Here is a 19,009-nt window from a genome sequence, read left to right on the forward strand (position 1 = left end):
CCCGGGAACCGCCGCATTCCCGGGAACAGCTGCATTCCCAGGAACCACCGCATTCCCAGGAACCACCGCATTCCCAGGAACTGCCGCATTCCCAGGAACCGCAGCATTCCTGGGAACCGCTGCCTTCCTGGGAACTGCCACATTCCTGGGAAACACCCGCATTCCCAGAACCGCTGCGTTCCCGGGAACCACCGCCTTCTTGGGAGCCGCTGCCTTCCCAGGAACTGCTGCCTTCCCAGGAACTGCCTGCATTCCTGGGAACCGCCGCGTTCCCGGGAACCGCCGCATTTCCAGGAACCGATGCATTCCCAGGAACCGCCACATTCCTGGGAACTGCCCAATTCCCGGGAACCGCTGCACTCTGGGGAACTGCTGCATTCCCAGGAACTGCCGCATTCCCGGGAACCGCCCCATTCCCAGGAACCGCTGCATTCCCAGGAACCACCACATTCCCGGAAACCGCTGCATTCCCGGGAACCGCCGCAGCTCCTCCGGGCGGGGTCCGGGCTGGCCCCGGCTCTGAGGGAACGTTCCCGGTGTTCTCCAGAACCTGAACATGACGGTGGCGCAGGATTGGTGCCTGGCCCTGCAGAGGATGATGAAGGTCAAGGAGGAAGAGATCCACTCGGCCAACAAGTGCCGGCTGCGGCTGCTGCTGCCCGGGAAACCCGACAAGTGAGGCGGGAACCCGGGAGGGAGGAGGAGGAGGAGGAGGAGGATGGGCGTGAGGAGGGTGAGGATGAGGAGGAGGAGCGTGAGGGTGAGGAAGAAGATGAGAAGGAGGAGGAAGAGCAGGAGGATGAGGAGGATGAAGAGCAGGATGAAGGTGATGAGGATGATGATGAGGAAGAGGAGGATGAGGAGGATGAAGAGGAGGAGGATGAGGAGGATGAAGAGCAGGATGGAGGTGATGAGGATGATGATGAGGAAGAAGAGGATGAGGAGGATGAAGAGCAGGAGGATGAGGAGGATGAAGAGCAGGATGAAGGTGATGAGGATGATGATGAGGAAGAGGAGGATGAGGAGGATGAAGAGGAGGAGGATGAGGAGGATGAAGAGCAGGATGGAGGTGATGAGGATGATGATGAGGAAGAAGAGGATGAGGAAGATGAGGAGGAGGAAGAGGAGAAAGGAGGAGGTGGAGGAGGAAAAAAGAGGATGAAGATGATGAGGAGAACGAGGAGGAGGAGGGTTATGAGGAGGATGATGGGGATGAGGATGAAGATGATGAGGAGGAGGATGATGGGGATGAGGATGAAAATGAGGAGGAGGATGGTGGGGATGAGGATGAAGATGATGAGGAGGAGGAAGATGGGGATGAGGATGAAGATGATGAGGATAATGATGATGAGGAAGAAGAGGATGAGGATAAGGAAGAGGAGATAGGAGGAGGTGGAGGAGGAAAAAGAGCAGGATGAAGATGAGGAGGAGGAGGATGGCAATGAGGATGAAGAGGATAATGGTGGTGAGGAGGATGAAGATGAGGAGGAGAAGGATGACTGGGGATGAGGATGATGAGGAGGAAGATGAGGATAAGGAAGAGGAGGAGAAAGAGGAGAAAGGAGGATGAGGAGGAGGAAGAAGAGCAGGATGAAGATGATGACAATGAGGAGGATGAAGAAGAGGAGGAGGAGGAGGATGACGAGGAGGAGAGTGATGGGGATGAGGATGAAGATGATGAGAAGGAGGAGGATGATGGGGATAAGAATACTGATGGTGAGGAGGGAGGAGGATGAAGATGAGGAGGAGGAGGGGGAGGAAGAGGAGAAAGTGGGAAGTGGAGGAGGAAAAAGCAGGGTGAAGATGATGAGAAGGAGGAGGATGAGGATGAAGAGGAGGAGGATGATGGGGATGAGGAATGAAGATGAGGAGGATGATGGGGATGAAGATAATGATGGGGATGATGGGGTGAGGATGAAGATGAGGAGGATGGGGATGAGGATAACAATGGTGAGGAGGAGGATGAAGATGATGATGAGGAGGAGGATGATGGGGATGGGGATGAGGATGATGAGGATGATGGGGATGAGGCTAACGATCATGGGGATGGTGGGGATGGGGATGAAGATGAGGAGGAGGATGATGAGGATAAGGATAACAATGATGGGGATGGTGGGGGTGAGGATGAAGATGATGAGGATGATGGGGATCAGGGTAACAATGGTGAGGAGGAGGAAGATGAGGAGGAGGATAATGGGGGTGAGGATGAAGATGAAGAGGAGGATGATGAGGATGAGGATAACAATGATGGGGGTGAAGATGAAGATGATGAAGATGATGATGAAGATAAGGATAACAGTGATGGGGGTGAGGATGAAGATGAAGAGGAGGATGATGGGGATGAGGATGAAGATGATGATGGTGAAGATGAGGATGATGGGGATGAGGCTAACAATGATGGGGATGATGGAGGTGAGGATGAAGATGATGAAGATGAAGAGGAGGATGATGAGGATGAGGATAACAATGATGGGGGTGAGGATGAAGATGATGAGGATGAAGATAAGGATAACAATGATGGGGGTGAGGATGAAGATGATGAGGATGATGATGAAGATAAGGATAACAGTGATGGGGGTGAGGATGAAGATGATGATGGTGAAGAGGAGGATGATGGGGATGAGGCTAACGATGATGCGGGATGATGGGGGTGAGGATGAAGATGAGGAGGATGATGAGGATGAGGATAAGAATGATGGGGGTGATGGGGGTGAGGATGAAGATGATGATGAGGATGATGATGAGGATAACAATGATGGGGGTGAGGATGAAGATGATGATGAGGATGATGATGAGGATAACATGATGGGGGTGAGGATGAAGATGATGGGATGAGATGGATAACAATGTGGGGTGAGGATGAAGATGATGAGGATGATGATGAAGATAAGGATAACAGTGATGGGGGTGAGGCTGAAGATGAAGAGGAGGATGATGAGGATGAGGATAATGATGGGGGTGAGGATGAAGATGAAGAGGATGATGATGGGGATCAGGGTAACGAGGACGAGGAGGAGGAAGATGATGAGGAGAAGGATAATGGGGATGAGGATGAAGATGATGATGGTGAAGAGGAGGATGATGGGGATGAGGCTAATGATGGGGGTGAGGATGAAGATGAAGAGGAGGATGATGAAGATAAGGATAACAGTGATGGGGGTGAGGATGAAGATGATGAGGATGATGATGGGGATCAGGGTGACGAGGACGGTGGGGGTGAGGATGAGGCTGAAGGCCGCCCTGTCCCGCAGGTCGGGGCGCCCCATCAGTGTCATGGTGGTGTTCATCACGCCCAGCCCCCTGAGCAAGATCTCCTGGGTGAACCGGCTGCACCTGGCCAAGATCGGCCTGCGTGAGTCCTGCCCGGGAACCGGGAACGAGGATGGAGCGGGGCGGGGAGCTCCTGGAGAAGGTCTGGGGGGCTTGGGGGACCTGGTGGAGAAGGTTTGGGAATTTCCTGGGAAGGTTGGGGAGGTTCTGGAGAAGGTTTTGGAGGCTTTGGGAAGCTTGTGGAGAAGGTTTGGGAATTTTCTGGGAATGTTGGGGAGGTTCTGGAGGTTTGGGAAGGTTCTGGAGGCTTGGGGGTTCTGGGGGTTGTGGAGGCTGAGAGTTTTGGAGGCTTTGGGAAGCTTTGGGATTGGGTTTGGGGGGGGGGGGTTGGGGGGCTGGGTTTGGGGGTCTGGGTGGGGGTTTGGGGAGGTTCTGGGAAGGTTGGGGAGGTTCTGGAGGTTGGGGAGGTTCTGGAGAAGGTTTGGGAGGTTTTTGGAGAAGGTTTGGGGAATGCTGGGGAGGTTCTGGAGGTGTTGGGGAGGTTCTGGAGGCTTTGGGGAACCTTGTGGAGAAGGTTTGGGAATTTTCTGGGAAGGTTTTGGGGAGGTTCTGGAGAATGTTTTGAAAGTTTTTGGAGAAGGTTTGGAAAAGTTTGGGTGATGCTGGGGATGTCCTGAGAAGATTGGGGAGGTTCTGGAGGTTTGGGGAGGTTCTGGAGAAGGTTTGGGAAAGTTTGGGGAATGTTGGGGAGGTTCTGGAGAAGGTCTGGGGGCTTTGGGGGACCTGGTGGAGAAGGTTTGGGGAGGTTCTGGGAATGTTGGGGAGGTTCTGGAGGTGTTGGGGAGGTTCTGGAGAAGGTTTGGAAGGTTTTTGGAGAAGGTTTGGAAAAGTTTGGGGGATGTTGGGGAGGTTCTGGAGAAGGTTTGGGGGGCTTTGGGGAACCTTGTGGAGAAGGTTTGGGAATTTTCTGGGAAGGTTTGGGAGGTTCTCGAGAAGGTTTGGAAGGTTTTTGGAGAAGGTTTGGGGAATGCTGGGGAGGTTCTGGAGGTTTTGGGGAGGTTCTGAGAAGGTTTGGGAGGCTTTGGGGGAAGGTTTGGGAGGTTTGGGGAAGGCTTGGGTGTTCTGGGGAAGTTTCGGGAGGCTTTGGACAGTGTTGGGGAGATTTTGGGGAACTTCTGGAGAAGGTTTGGGGAGGTTCTGGGGAAGGTTTGAGAGGTCTTGGGAAAGGTTTGGGAACTTTTTGAGGAGATTGAGGAGGTTCTGGAGGAGGTTGGGGAGGTTTGGGAGAAGGTTTTTGGGAGTTTTTGGAGAAGGTTTGGGATGTTTTGGAGGACATTTGGGAGCTTCTGGAGAAGGTCTGGGAGGTTTTGGAAAAGGTTGGGGAGATATGGGAGATCTGGGAGGTTTTGAAGGAGCTCGGGAAGGTTTTGGAGGAAGTTTGGGAGAAGGTTTTTGGGAGTTTTTGGAGAAGATCTGGGAGGTTTTGGAGGAGGTTGGGAAGGTTTTGGAGAAGGTTTGGGAGCTTTTGGAGGTTGGATAATCCCATATCCGCGAGCCAGAACCCCAACCCCATCCCAGCCTGATGTCAGGGAGGGGATGGAATTTTCACGATGGAATTTTTCCCGTAAATTTTGGTTTTTTGGGGGGATTTTTTCGGGGGGGATTCTTTTCCCCCCCTCCGCGCTGCGATAATTCTGAGAAGGGGATGAGGCACATCCCAAATCCATGGGAAACGGTGGATTGGGGTGGGGATGGATCCCCGAGGGGGAGTTTGGGGCGGGGGTGATCCCGGCGCTCCCGGTTTTCCGCAGGGGATGAGAACCAGCCGGGCTGGCTCTGCCCCGACGAGGACAGGAAGAGCCGAGCGCCCTTCTGGTGCCCCATCCTGTCCTGCCACATTCCAGCCTTCTCCTCCAAAGCCTTGGATCTGCAGGTGAGAGCCGGAAAACGGCCGGGAAGGGCACAAATCCCAACCTGGAGGGGTTGGAAAACCCCAAATCCGGCTGGGAAAGGCACAAATCCCAAACGGGAGGGGATGGAAAATCCCGAATCCAGCTGGGAAAGGCACAAATCCCAACCTGGAGGGGATGGAAAATCCCAAATCCAGCTGGGAAAGGCACAAATCCCAAACGGGAGGGGATGGAAAATCCCGAATCCAGCTGGGAAAGGCACAAATCCCAAACGGGAGGGAATGGAAAATCCCAAATCCATCTGGGAAAGGCACAAATCCCAACCTGGAGGGGATGGAAAATCCCAAATCCAGGTGGGAAAGGCACAAATCCTGCAGTGGAGAGGCTGGAAAAAGGCGGGAATTGATGGAATCTAAGGGGAAATTGGGAATGGCAGCTGGATCCCAAATTTTGGGGAATGTACTGACATTCTGCCTGCTTGGGGTGATTTGGGTTCTCCATCCCCTTTCCCTTCATATGCGTGATTTTGGGGTGGAAAAGCACAAATCCCATAAATCCCACAGTGGAGGGGCTGGAAAAGGCAGGGATTGGGGCATTCCAACGGGCAAAGTTGGGAATGGCAGCTGGATCCCGAATTTTGGGATTCTCACGGATCCCCTGCAAGTTTGGGGTGATTTGGGTTCTCCATCCCTTTTCCTTTCTTCTCCATGATTTTGGGGCAGAAAAGCACAAATCCCACAGTGGAGTGGCTGGAAAATGAAGGAATTGATGAAATCTAAGGGGGAAATTGGGAATGGCAGCTGAATCCCAAATTTTGGGGTTCCCACTGATGCCCTGCAAGTTCGGGATGATTTGGCTTCTCCAACCTCTTTCCCTTCATATCTGTGATTTTGGGGTGGAAAGGCACAAATCCCATAAATCCCACAGTGGAGGGGCTGGAAAAGGCGGGAATTGATGGAATCTAAGGAGGAAAATTAGGATCCAGCTGCCATTCCCAAATTTTGGGGAATGTTCTGACATTCTGCCTGCTTGTGGTGATTTGGGTTCTCCATCCCCTTTCCCTTAATATCCATGATTTTGGGGTGGAAAGGCACAAATCCCACAGTGGAGGGGCTGGAAAAGGCAGGAATTGGGGCATTCCAACGGGCAAAGTTGGGAATGGCAGCTGGATCCCGAATTTTGGGATTCTCACGGATCCCCTGCAAGTTTGGGGTGATTTGGGTTCTCCATCCCCTTTCCCTTCATATCCGTGATTTTGGGGTGGAAAAGCACAAATCCCACAGTGGAGGGGCTGGAAAAATGAAGGAATTGATGGAATTAAAGGGGAAAATTTGGAATAGGAGCCAGATCCTGAATTTTGGGGTTCTGACTGATCCCCTTCCTGCTTGGGGTGATTTGGGGGTGGAAAGCACAAATCCCACATACTGAAAAAGATGATAGGGAATTGGGGCCTCCCGTTTTGCCATCCCCTTTCCCTTCATATCCGTGATTTTGGGGTGGAAAGGCACAAATCCCATAAATCCCACAGTGGAGGGGCTGGAAAAGGCAGGGACTGGGGCATTTTGAGGGGAAATGGGGGAATTGCAGCCGGGCTGGGTCCCAATCCCAATGCCAATCCCAATATTTTGGTTCCCACAGCTCGGAGCTGCCGTCCACAATCCCGTCCATTCCTCGCTCCTGGGGTTCTCGGCCGTCAGCACCTCCCTGCCCCAGGGCTTCCTGTGGGTGAGCAGAGCCCAGACTGCGGGGCTGGGGTTGTTTGGGGTGATTTGGGGTTGTTTGGGGTTATTTGGGTTTGGGGTTTTTTGGGGTTTGGGGTTGTTTGGGGTTTGGGTTTATTTGAGGTTTGGGTTTATTTGGGGTTCAGGATGTGGGGTTTGGGCTAAGTTGGGGTTTGGGTTTATTTGTGGTTTGGGTTTATTTGGGGTTTGGGGTTATTTGGGGTTTGAGGTTATTTGGGGTTTGGGTTTATTTGGTGTTTGGGTTTATTTGGTGTTTGGGTTTATTTGGGGTTTAGGCTTATTTGGGGTTTGAGGTTATTTGAGGTTTGGGTTTTTGGTTTTTATTGGTTTTTTATTTGGGGTTTGGGCTTTTTGGGTTTTGGGTTTTGGTTTGGTTTTGGTGGGTTTTTGGGGTTTGGGGTGGTTGTTTTTGGGTTTGGTGGTTGGGTTGGGTATTGGGGTTGTTTTTGGGGTTGGTGTGGGGGGGTGGGTTTATTTTTTGTTATTTGGGGTTTGGGTTTATTTGGGGTTTGGGTTATTTGGGGTTTGAGGTTATTTGGGGTTTGGGTTTATTTGGGGTTCAGGATTTGGCTTAGGTTTGGGTTTATTGGTTTGGGTTTTTTGGTTGTTTTTTTTTATTGGTTTTTGGGGTCAGGTTTGGGGTTTCTTGTTTGGGGTTATTTGGGGTTTGGGGTTTTTGGGGTTTGGGTTTTTGGGTTTTGGGGTTATTTGGGGTTTGGGTTTTGGATGTTTTTTTTGTTTTTTGTTTTTTTGGGTTTGGGTTATTTGGGGTTTGGGCTTATTTGGGGTTTGGGGTTATTTGGGGTTTGGGGTTATTTGGGGTTTGGGTTATTTGGGGTTTGGGGTTATTTGGGGTTTGAGGTTATTTGGGGTTTGGGGTTATTTGGGGTTTGGGGTTATTTGGGGTTTGGGTTTATTTGGGGTTTTGGGTTTATTTGAGGTTTTTGGGGTTTGGTTATTGGGTTGGTTTGAGGGATTTGGGGTGGGTTGGGTTGGGGGGGATTTGGTGGGTTTGGGGATGACTCTGGCTGGAATCCTCTTCCCAGGGATGTTTCATTCCTGTTTTTCCTGATGGTGGGAGGGGGGCAGGAGGAGGTGGGGGGACAGGTGGGGGTCTCTGCGTGAGCACAGCCCCAAACAGATCTCAGGATTTGGGATTTGGGGTGATTTGGGGTTTGGGGTGGCTCTGGTCAGAATCCCGAAATGCTCATTCCTGGTTTTCCTGCCCCACAGGTGGGAGGGGGCAGGAGGGGGCAGGTGGGGATCTGTGGGTGAGCACAACCCCAGTGGATCCCGGGATTTGGGATTATTTGGGATTATTTGGGATTATTTGGGATTATTTGGGATCTGGGATTGGGATTCGGGATGGCTCTGCTGGAATCCCAGGATGCTCATTCCCACTTTTCCCACTTTTCCCCCAGGTGGGAGGGGGGCAGGAGGGGGCGGGGGGGCAGGTGGAGATCTTCTCCCTGAACCGCTCCGTGCCCCGAACCGTCAAATCCTTCCCGGTGCCGGCCCCGGTGCTGTGCATGGAGTTCATCCCGGAGCCGCATCCCGAGGATCCCGCAGAGCAGGGAATGGCCCCAGAGCCGACCCCCAGCGCCCCCCACCCCGCAGTGTGCCTGGGGCTGCAGGACGGGAGGTGAGATCCGGAATCCCAGCCCTGATCCCAAATCCCAGCCCTGATCCCGAATCCTGGCTCCCATCCCAAAGTCCCAGCCCCAATCCCAGATCCCAGCCCCAATCCCAGATCCCAGCTCCCATCCCGGATCCCAGCTCCCACCCCGCTCCCTCCCCGCACTCCGGGGCTGATCCTGATCCCGTTCTCTCCCTGTGCTCCAGGGCTGATCCCAATCCCTGCCTGTGCTCCAGGGTTGATCCCGAATCCCAGCCCTGATCCCACTGTCTCCCGGTGCTGCGGGGCCGATAACGATCCTGTTCTCTGCCCGGGCCAATCCCGATCCTAATGATCCCGATCCCATTCTCTCCCTGCGCTCCGGGGCCAATCCCATTGATCCCGATGATCCCGATCCCGTTCTCTCCCCTTGCTCCAGGGCCAATCCCAATCCCGATGATCCCAATCCCATTCTCTCCCTGCGCTCCGGGGCCAATCCCGATGATCCCGATCCCATTCTCTCCCTGCGCTCCGGGGCCAATCCCGATGATCCCGATCCCATTCTCTCCCTGAACTGCGGGGCCGATCCCAATGATCCTGATGATCCTGATGATCCCGATGATGATGCCAATGATGATGTTGATGATGCCGATGCGGATGATTTTACCGATGATCCCGATGATGCCGATGATGATCCCGATGATGCCAATGATGATGATGATGATGCTGATGGTGCCGATGATGATCCCAAGATGCCGATGATGCCGATGATGCCGATGATGATGCCGATGATGATGTTGATGATGCCAATGCTGATGATGATGCCGATGATGATCCCAATGATGCCGATGATGATCCCGATGATGCCGATGATGCTGATGATGATCCCGATGATGCCGATGATGGTGCTGATGATGATGATGGTGCCGGTGATGAACCCGATGATCCCAATGATGCTGATGCCGATGCTGATGCGATGATGATGCTGATGGTGCGGCCGTGGCGCAGCCTGCTGGTGCTGGGCGCGGTGGCGGCGGGGACGCCAGTGCTGCAGCGGTGCCGCGTGCCGGGCGCGGTGCCCGTGCTGTGCCTGCGGCACAGCGCCGCGTTCCTGCTGGCCGGGCTGCAGGACGGCAGCGTGGCCGCCTTCCCCCACAACCACGGTGAGCGCCGGGAAAACCCCCGGGAACGGGGCGGGCACTGTTGGGAAATCCCAGATTGGGATGGATCCCCCTTTAGGATGAATTCCCCTTTAGGATGAATCCCCCTTCAGGATGAACTCCACTTCAGGATAAATTCCCCTTAAGATAAATCCCCGTTTAGGATATCCTATTGGGATTGGGATGGATCCCCCTTTAGGATGCATCCCCCTTCAGGATGAATTCCCCTTTAGGATAAATCCCCGTTTGGGATATCCTATTGGGATTGGGATAAATCCCCCTTTAGGATGAACTCCCCTTTAGGATAAATCCCCGTTTAGGATATCCCACATGGATTGGGATGAACTCCTGTTTAAGGTGTCTCGTCAGGATTGGGATAGATCCCTGTTTGGGATGTCCTGTTGGGATTGGGATCAATCCCCCTTTAGGATCAATCCCCCTTTAGGATCAATCCCTCTTTAAGATATCCTATCGGGATTGGGATGGATCCGTGTTTGGTATATCCTGTCGGGATTGGGATGGATCCGTGTTTGGGATATCCTATCGGGATTGGGATGGATCTGTGTTTGGGATATCCCGTTGGGATTGTGATGAATCCCTCTTTAGGATAAATCCCCGTTTAGGATATCCTGTCAGGATTGGGATGAATCCCTCTTTAGGATAAATCCCCCTTTAGGATAAATTCCCCTTTAGGATATCCCGTCAGGATTGGGATGGATTCCCATTTGGAAAATCCCGTTGGGATAAATCCCCCTTTAGGATAAATCCCCCTTTAGGATATCCTGTCGGGATTGGGATAAATCCCTGTTTAGGGTGAATCCCCATTTAGGATATCTCATCGGGATGAATCCATATTTAGGATCTGTATTTGGAATATCCTGTTGGAATTGGGATAAATCCCCGTTTAGGATATTCCATTGGGAAAAATTCCTATTTAGGATCCATATTTAGGATATCCCATCAGGTTAAATCCTTGTTTAGAATAAATCCCCATTTAGGATATCCCATGGGGATGAATCCATATTTAGGATATTCTGTTGGGATTGGGATAAATTCCCATTTAGGATATCCCCTCCGGATAAACCCCATTTAGGATATCCCATTTTGGATAAATCCCCATTTTTCCTGTGTTTTCCCAAAATTTTTGCCTTCCCTTTGGCAGCCCCAGAGCAGGAAAATCCCATTTTCCCATGGTGGATCCAAACAAACTCGTTTTGGGGGAAAACCTTGTGGAAATGGTCCTGGAGAGGGGCTGCTGCAAGACCCAGGGTGGGACCACAAGGAATGGGAATTTTTGCCTTCCCAAAATTCCCGGTGTTGGGGCTGGAAATGGCGTTGGTCCCCAACAATCCCCCCAGGTGGAAAATTCCCTTTATTCCCTGGATTTTGGGGTCCTTTTCCCGGGATTTGGCTCAGGCTGAGGTCCCATCTGGCTGCGATTTATCCCAATTCCAACAGGATATTCCAAATATAGACCCTAAATATGGATTCATGTCCGTCTTCTGCAGGAATTCCTGGCTTGGGAAATTCCCCGTTTTCATCACTAGGGGGTTGGGGAGAGCCAGGAATCCGGCGGAATTTTCGGGCACGGTTCCGGGTTTTCTCCAGGAAAATCTCAATCCTGAGCCACCCAATCCCCCCGAACTCGGATTTTTGGGATTGTGCCCGTCCCCTCTCCCAAATGATGGCAACGCTGGGAGCCAATTAGAGGGATTTAATTAATTTTAATTGATTAAGCAGCAGCCATGGGGGGGAGTTCTTAACCTCATCCCGACTTTTTGGGAGGAATGAGCTTCCCTGGAATCGCTCCTTTTCCCTGGAAATTGGGATATACTCGGAGCAGGGCTTGGAGCATGCAAAGGCTCCAGATTCCTGGGATCTGAGGGTTTGGATGCAAAAACATGGATTGGGAATAAAAAGAGGGAAAATGATGATAGATCAGAGCCTCTGGCCATGGATTCATCCCAATCCAGCTGCTCCCAGATCCTTGGGACTGGGCCTGGAGTGGAGCGAATCTGTTTAAAAAAATGGAATTTGGGCTTTTCCAAGGAGCCCTCAGGGTGGAGGTGGCTGCTCCTTCCCTGCTCCAGTGCCGTGTGTGGCGGGAAAAGGGAATTTTGGGAATGCTGGGAGGCGGGAATGACATTCCTGGTGACTCCTGGGGGAGCTCAGCAGCACCTGGAGCCTCCCAGCTGTGCCGAGTTCCCTGTTTTCCCTTTTCCCTGTTATCCCGTTCCATGTGTGCTCAGCATTCCCTGTTTTCCGTTACCCTGTTCCATGTGTGCTCAGCATTCCCTGTTTTCCCTGGTATCCCATTCCATGTGTGCTCAGCATTCCCTGTTTTCCATCACCCTGTTCCATGTGTGCTGAGCGTTCTGTGTTTTTCCTGTTATCCCATTCCCTCTTATCCCAATCCCCATTATCCCGTTCCCTGTTGTTATCCTGTTCCCCGTTCCCTGATACCCCATTTCCTGTTATCCCATTCCATTATCCCATTCCCCGTTATCCTATTCCCCATTATCCCATTCAGTTTTCCCCTTCCCCGTTATCCCATTCCGTTATCCCATCCGTTATCCCATTCTGTTATCCCATTCCATTATCCCACCTCACGTTATCCCATTCCCTATTACTCTGTTGCCATTATCCTGTTCCATGTTTTCCCATTCCATGTTTTCCCGTTCCCTGTTATCCCATCCCTGACCCCATTCCCAGTGATCCCGTTCCCAGAGGGTTTATGGGATGCAGGCTCAGTGTGGATGCTCCAGGTGGGGTCAGACCCCATTCCTGCTCCTATTCCTGACCGCATTCCTGGTGATCCCATTCCCAGAGGGTTTATGGGATGCGGGCTCGGATGCTCCAGATGGGGTCAGGCCCCATTCCTGACCCCATTCCTGCTCCCATCCCTGCTCCCATTCCTGACCCCATTCCTGCTCCCATTCCTGACCGCATTCCCAGTGACCCCGTTCCCAGAGGGTTTATGGGACGCGGGCTCGGTGCGGATGCTGCGGGTGGGGTCAGAGCCCATCCCTGCTCCCATTCCGGACCCCATCCCTGCTCCCATTCCTGACCCCATCCCTGACCCCATTCCCAGTGATCCCGTTCCCAGAGGGTTTATGGGATGCAGGCTCAGTGTGGATGCTCCAGGTGGGGTCAGAGCCCATTCCTGCTCCCATTCCTGACCCCATTCCTGACCCCGTTCCTGACCCCATTCCCGGTGATCCCGTTCCCAGAGGGTTTATGGGGTGCAGGCTCAGTGTTAATGCCCCGGGTGGGGTCAGAGCCCATTCCTGCTCCCATCCCTGACCGCATTCCCGGTGATGCCGTTCCCAGAGGGTTTGTGGGGTGCAGGCTCAGTGTTAATGCCCCGGGTGGGGTCAGAGCCCATTCCTGCTCCCATCCCTGACCGCATTCCCGGTGATCCCGTTCCCAGAGGGTTTATGGGGTGCAGGCTCAGTGTTAATGCCCCGGGTGGGGTCAGAGCCCATCCCTGCTCCCATCCCTGACCGCATTCCCGGTGATGCCGTTCCCAGAGGGTTTGTGGGACGCGGGCGCGGTGCGGATGCTGCGGGTGGGGCCGGGCCCCGTGCGGGCGCTGCTGGTGCTGGAGGAGTCGCTCTGGGCCAGCTCCCAGAACCTCGTCAGCGTCCTGGGCACACCCGAGCTGCAGAGCCAGGTACGGGACAGCGGGATCGGGAATGGGAATGGGAATGGGGATAGGGTGGGGACGGGTTGGGATGGGGATAGGGATAGGGATGGGAGCAGGAACAAGGGGGTTGGGAGGGTAGGGGGGGCAATTGGGGGGGAGCGGGAACAACAGGAATGGGGATAGGGATGGGAATGGGAATGGGAATGGGGATAGGGATGGGAGTGGGAACAATGGGAATGGGATTGGGAATGGGAATGGGAATGGGGATAGGGATGGGAATGGAATGGGAATGGGGATAGGGATGGGAGTGGGAACAATGGGAATGGGATTGGGAATAGGGATAGGGATGGGAGTGGAACAACGGGAATGGGATTGGGAATGGGGATAGGGATGGGAGTGGGAATGCGAATGGGAATGGAAACAGGAACAGGAAGGAGAAGAAGCATGGGAATGGGAATGGAATCAGGAATGGGATTGGGAATGGGTACAGGAAGGAATGGGAATGGGAGTGGGAACAGGGATGGGAATGGGAGTGGGAATGGAAATGGGAATGGGAATAGGAACAGGAATGGGAATGGGAACAGGGGAAGGAGAAGGGTTATGAATGGGAAAAGAGGAGAAGAATGGGAGTGGAAACAGGAATGGGATTGGGAATGGGAATGGGAGTGGGAAAAGGAATGGGAATGGGAGTGGGAATGGAAACAGGAACAGGAATAGGAACAGGAACAGGAGGAAGAGTGAGAACGGGTACAGGAATGGAAACAGGAATGGGAGTGGGAATGGGAATGGGATCAGGAATGGGTATGGGAATAGGATCAGGAAGAGGAAGAAAGAATGGGAGTGGGAATAGGAACAGGAGTAGGAATGGGAATGGGAAGAGGAATGGGAAAATGCCCTGGAAGGAGCTTGGAGTGGGGCTGGATTCTGGCAGGGAGGGCTGGGAGCTGAATTCCTGGTGGAGCTCTGTGCTCGAAGAGCAGGAATCCCGGGAATGTCGGTAATCCTGGGAATGTCGGTAATCCCTAGCACTGTTTTGAGGCGCACCCCGACCCCGCGGCCGCGGTGACGCTGATGGTGCGGGCGGGCAGCGGGGTCTGGATGGCCTTTGCCGAGGGCTCCTCCATCCGCCTGTTCCACACCGAGACCCAGGAGCACCTCCAGGAGATCAACGTGGCCACCAGGACCACCCTGCTGCTGCCCGGTGAGCAATTAACCGTTAATTAGGGCCATTAATTAATGGTCCGGGGGGAATCAGGGAATGGGATCACCTTGCTGGTGCCCAATGAGCAACTAACGATTGATTAGGGTCATTAATTAATGGATCCGTGGGACTGAGAGAATGGGATCACCCTGCTGCTCCCCACTGAGCAATTAATGATTTATTAGTGTCATTAATTAATGGATCCATGGGACTGAGGGAATGGGACCACCCTGCTGCTGCCCAGTGAGCAACTAATGATTGATTAGGGTAATTAATTAATGGATCCATGAGGAATCAGGAAATGGGACCGCCCTGCTGCCCAGTGGGATCCTAATTAACAGCTAATGAGGGGGATTAATTAAAGGATCCAAGGGGAATTGGGGAATGGGGCACCCCAAGAGGTCCCAGCAGGATCCACAGCTTTCCCAAGGAGCAGGGCAGGGATGGAGCTGGGCAGGAATTGTGTCCCATGATCCCACCCCTGGATCCCGACTTTGTCCTGTGATCCCATCTGCGTCCCCCATCCCATTCCCACTCCAGGTTATCCCAGCCTCATTCCCACTCTCTCTCTGGGTTATCCCGGCCTCATTCCTGCTCCACAGCTCCATAATCCCTTCATTAGTTCCGAGCACCACACTCGGGTAATTCCCTGGTTTTTCCCCTTTTCCCTCTTTTTCCGGATATGTCTGATATCCTGATTTCCTGATATCCCAATATCGCTCCCGTCCCTGCATTCCGGGGCAGGAGCGTTGGGATTAAATCCATTTGAACTCCTGCTCCCAAACCCTCTGGAACGTGGCAGCTCCTCCATGAGCCCTGGATTTGTCGATTTCTCAGATTGATCACTTTCCTTGAATTCATCTTTCCCTGGATTTCTCTCTTTCCCTGAGTTAACCTTTCCTTGGATTTGCCTCTTTCCCTGGATTTATCGCTTTCCCAACTCCCGCTATCTCCTTCCCGTAAAATCCTCGTTTCCTGTTGGAATCTCGCTTTTCTCCCACTCCTTCTTTTTCCTCTCCTAATTCCTTTCTATTCCCAGCGCTCCCCTCTGGGTGCGGGTCTGTCGGGATCTCCCCGAGGCCGATCCCTATGGAAACGCCGTGGCCGGCCGGGATTTGGGCCGTGGGGTTCTCCCTGATCCCGGTTTTTCCCGGCTTTTCCCGCTGCAGGGCAGAAGCTCGTGCGCGTCACCAGCCTCCTGCTGTGCCAGGGCTTGCTCTGGGTGGGGACGGATCTGGGAATCATCGTCCTGCTGCCCGTGCCACGCCTGGAGGGCATCCCGAAAATCACCGGTGAGCTTCCCGGGAAAGCGGCGGCGTTCCTGGAGAAACGGCGCCAATCCCGGAGAAACGGCGCCGTTCCCAAAAAACAGCCCCCATTCCCAAAAAAAACGCAGTTCCTAAAAACTGGCGTTTTCCCCAAAAACCGGCATTGTTCCCAAAAACCGGCGTTGTTCCCAAAAAACGGTGCCATTCCCAAAAAACAGCACCGTTCCCCAAAAACGGCATTATTCCCAAAAAATGGCTTTGTTCCCAAAAACCAGCAGCCGTTCCCAAAAAACAGCGCCATTCCCAAAACACAGTGCCATTCCCAGCCTTATCCCAGCCTGTTCCCAGCCCATTTCCAGCCCATTCCCAGCTTGTTCCCACCCCAATCCCATTGTTTCCATTCACAGCCCATTCCCAACCATTCCCAGCTCATTCCTATCCCAATTCCACTGCTCCTATTCCCAGCCCATTCCTGGGCTCATTCCCATCCCGATTCCCCTGTTTTCTGTTCCTGGCCCATTCCCAGTCTCATTCCCATCCCTATCCCACTGTTCCTATTCCCAGCCCATTCCTAGGCTGTTTCTTTTCCCATCCTGCTGTTTCCATTCCCATTCCCTGTCTCATTCCCATCCTGATCCCGCTGTTTCTGTTCCTATCCCACTGTTTCTGTTCCCAGCCCATTCCCGACCCATTCCCAGCCATTCCCTGTCTCATTCCCATCCTGATCCCGCTGTTTCCATTCCCATTCCCATCCCAATCCCGCTGTTTCTCTTCCCATCCTGCTGTTTCTGTTCCCAGCCCATTTCTGGCCCATTCCTGGCCCATTTCCAGACTCATTCCCATCCCAATCCTGCTGTTTCTGTTCCCATCCTGCTGTTTCCATTCCCATTCCCTGTCTCATTCCCATCCTGATCCCACTGTTTCTGTTCCCATTCCCAGCCCATTTCCAGACTCATTCCCATCCCGATCCCACTGTTTCCATTCCCAGCCCATTTCTGGCCCATTCCCTGCCCATTTCCAGATTCATTCCCATCCCGATCCCGCTGTTTCCGTTCCCATCCTGCTGTTTCCATTCCCAGCCCATTCCCAGCCCATTCCCAGTCTCATTCCCATCCCAATCCCGCTGTTTCTGTTCCCATCCTGCTGTTTCCATTCCCATTCCCGTCTCATTCCCATCCCAATCCCGCTGTTTCTGTTCCCATCCTGCTGTTTCCATTCCCATTCCCTGTCTCATTCCCATCCCGATCCCGCTGTTTCTGTTCCCATCCCACTGTTTCTGTTCCCAGCCCATTTCTGGCCCATTCCCGGCCCATTCCCAGACTCATTCCCATGCCGATCCCGCTGTTCCCGCTCCCGCTCCCAGCCGATCCCGCTGTTTCTGTTCCCATCCCGCTGTTCCTGTTCCCATCCCGATCCTGCTGTTTCTGTTCCCATCCCGCTGTTCCTGTTCCCAGCCAATCCCGCTGTTCCTGTTCCCATCCCAATCCCGCTGTTTCTGTTCCCATCCCGTTGTTCCCGCTCCCATCCTGATCCCGCTGTTTTCCAGGGAAGGGCATGGTGTCCCTGAACGGCCACGCCGGCCCCGTGCAGTTCCTGGTGCTGGCTCTGAGCACTTTGGCCCCCGACGCCCTCCGGGCCGAGCAGGACGAGCCCGACGAGGCCGAGGAGGAGAAATCCCCGGATCCGGAGGGGCTCCAGCCGCGGGAAATGCGGAAAAAAGGGATTTTGTTACAATACCGGCTGCGCTCCACGGCCCACCTGCCCGGCCAGCTGCTCTCCGTGCGGGAAGCGGCGCCGGGAACGCCGGGAACGCCGGGACACGCTGAGGAGGACGGATCCATCTACGAGCTGGCCGACGATCCCGATGTGTGGGTGCGGAGCCGGCCCTGCTCCCGGGATTCTTCCCGCAAGGAAATCTCCTCTGTGGCCATCGTCTCCGGAGGCCGCGGGTACCGGGATTTCCGCGCGGAATCCGCGCGCCGCTCCGGAGCCGCCGACAGCTCCCTGCTCATCTGGCAGCTCCCGCTGGCGCTCTGAGCCCGCCCGGAATTCCCGAATTTCCTACCTCAGGAGTCCCCCGAATTCCCGGGAGCGGCGCTTGAGCCGCTGCGAGGGAAAAAAAAAAAATGGGAAAAGCGCGGGATTCTCCCTCAGATCCAGCGGATCTGGAGTTGGGAGCGTTGGGGTTTTCCCGGTTTCCCTGCGTGTGTGTGTGTGTGTGTGTGTGTGTGGGAAATCCCTAGAGATAGAAATCCCTGGATTATAAATAGGATGTAAATTATTACCTGTAAAAAAGAAGGAATCTGTATATATTGGGAATGCTGGGAAGAGCAGGAGCAGCTCCCGAAAAAGCGGCTCTGGCTGCAATATCCACTCCTGTTCCCGACTGGGAATTTGAGGATCTTCCGTACTGAAATCCCCTGGATTCGGGAGCCGACCCCGCCCGGCTTCCTGAGGAAAGGAAAAACTGGGGGAGCGTGGAAATAAATCCCATAGGAATGGCCGTGGTTTCCTTGGTTTGTGGCTTCGGGGCTTTTGTGGGATTTGGGAGTGGCATTCCAAGGGTTCTGCTTCCCTGGGAATGCTCCAGGATGGGGCTTGGAGCAGCCTGGGAATGCAGGTTTCCAATGGAATGGGAAGAGCTTCCAGATGATTCCAACCCATCCTGGAATGCTGGAATTCTGATGCACCCCCTTGGAGCTGCACATCTTAAAAATCAGGTAAAAACCCCCAAAATTTCCTCTTTTCCCACTAGGAATGGGGTGGGATGGAGGGAAAATCCATCCCTCGTTCCTCTGCTTCTGCCCTCGCCATCGGCACGGGAAAAATCCCAGCCCAGGGAGTCGGGAGCTCATCCCGGGACTGGATCCATTCCTGCGTGTAACAGGAATTCCATGGGGAGCATCCCAGTGGTGGGATGGATATTCCTGAGCCCTGGAATGGGAGCTGCTGATGGATATTCCATCTTCATCCCAGCCCTCTCAGGGATATTCCATCCTCATCCCAGCCTTCTCAGGGATATTCCAACCTCATCCCAGCCTTCTCAGGGATGTTCCAACCTCATCCCAGCCTTCTCAGGGATGTTCCCTCCATCCTCATCCCAGACCTCTCAGGGATATTCCATCTTCATCCCAGCCCTCTCAGGGATATTCCCTCCTCATCCCAACCCTCTCAGGGATGTTCCCTCCATCCTCATC

At 53.7% G+C, this 19,009-nt stretch overlaps 1 protein-coding gene across 1 annotated transcript in view; it reads left to right on the forward strand.

Moving 5' to 3' along the window:
• The window catches only part of LOC115912390 (rho guanine nucleotide exchange factor 10-like protein), a 32,652-nt gene extending 14,343 nt beyond the window's left edge, over positions 1-18,309 (forward strand). Inside the window, 10 exon segments of the mRNA XM_030963923.1 lie at positions 548-675; positions 3,252-3,352; positions 5,082-5,203; positions 6,819-6,905; positions 8,344-8,564; positions 9,546-9,700; positions 13,228-13,370; positions 14,370-14,544; positions 15,714-15,836; positions 17,359-18,309. Of these exon segments, the coding sequence (XP_030819783.1) occupies positions 548-675; positions 3,252-3,352; positions 5,082-5,203; positions 6,819-6,905; positions 8,344-8,564; positions 9,546-9,700; positions 13,228-13,370; positions 14,370-14,544; positions 15,714-15,836; positions 17,359-17,849 (1,746 nt within the window). The 3' untranslated portion in view covers positions 17,850-18,309.
• The last annotated feature ends 700 nt before the right edge of the window (positions 18,310-19,009 follow it).

This window comes from Camarhynchus parvulus, chromosome 21 (genome assembly GCF_901933205.1).
Source record: "Camarhynchus parvulus chromosome 21, STF_HiC, whole genome shotgun sequence".
Taxonomy (NCBI): domain Eukaryota; kingdom Metazoa; phylum Chordata; class Aves; order Passeriformes; family Thraupidae; genus Camarhynchus; species Camarhynchus parvulus.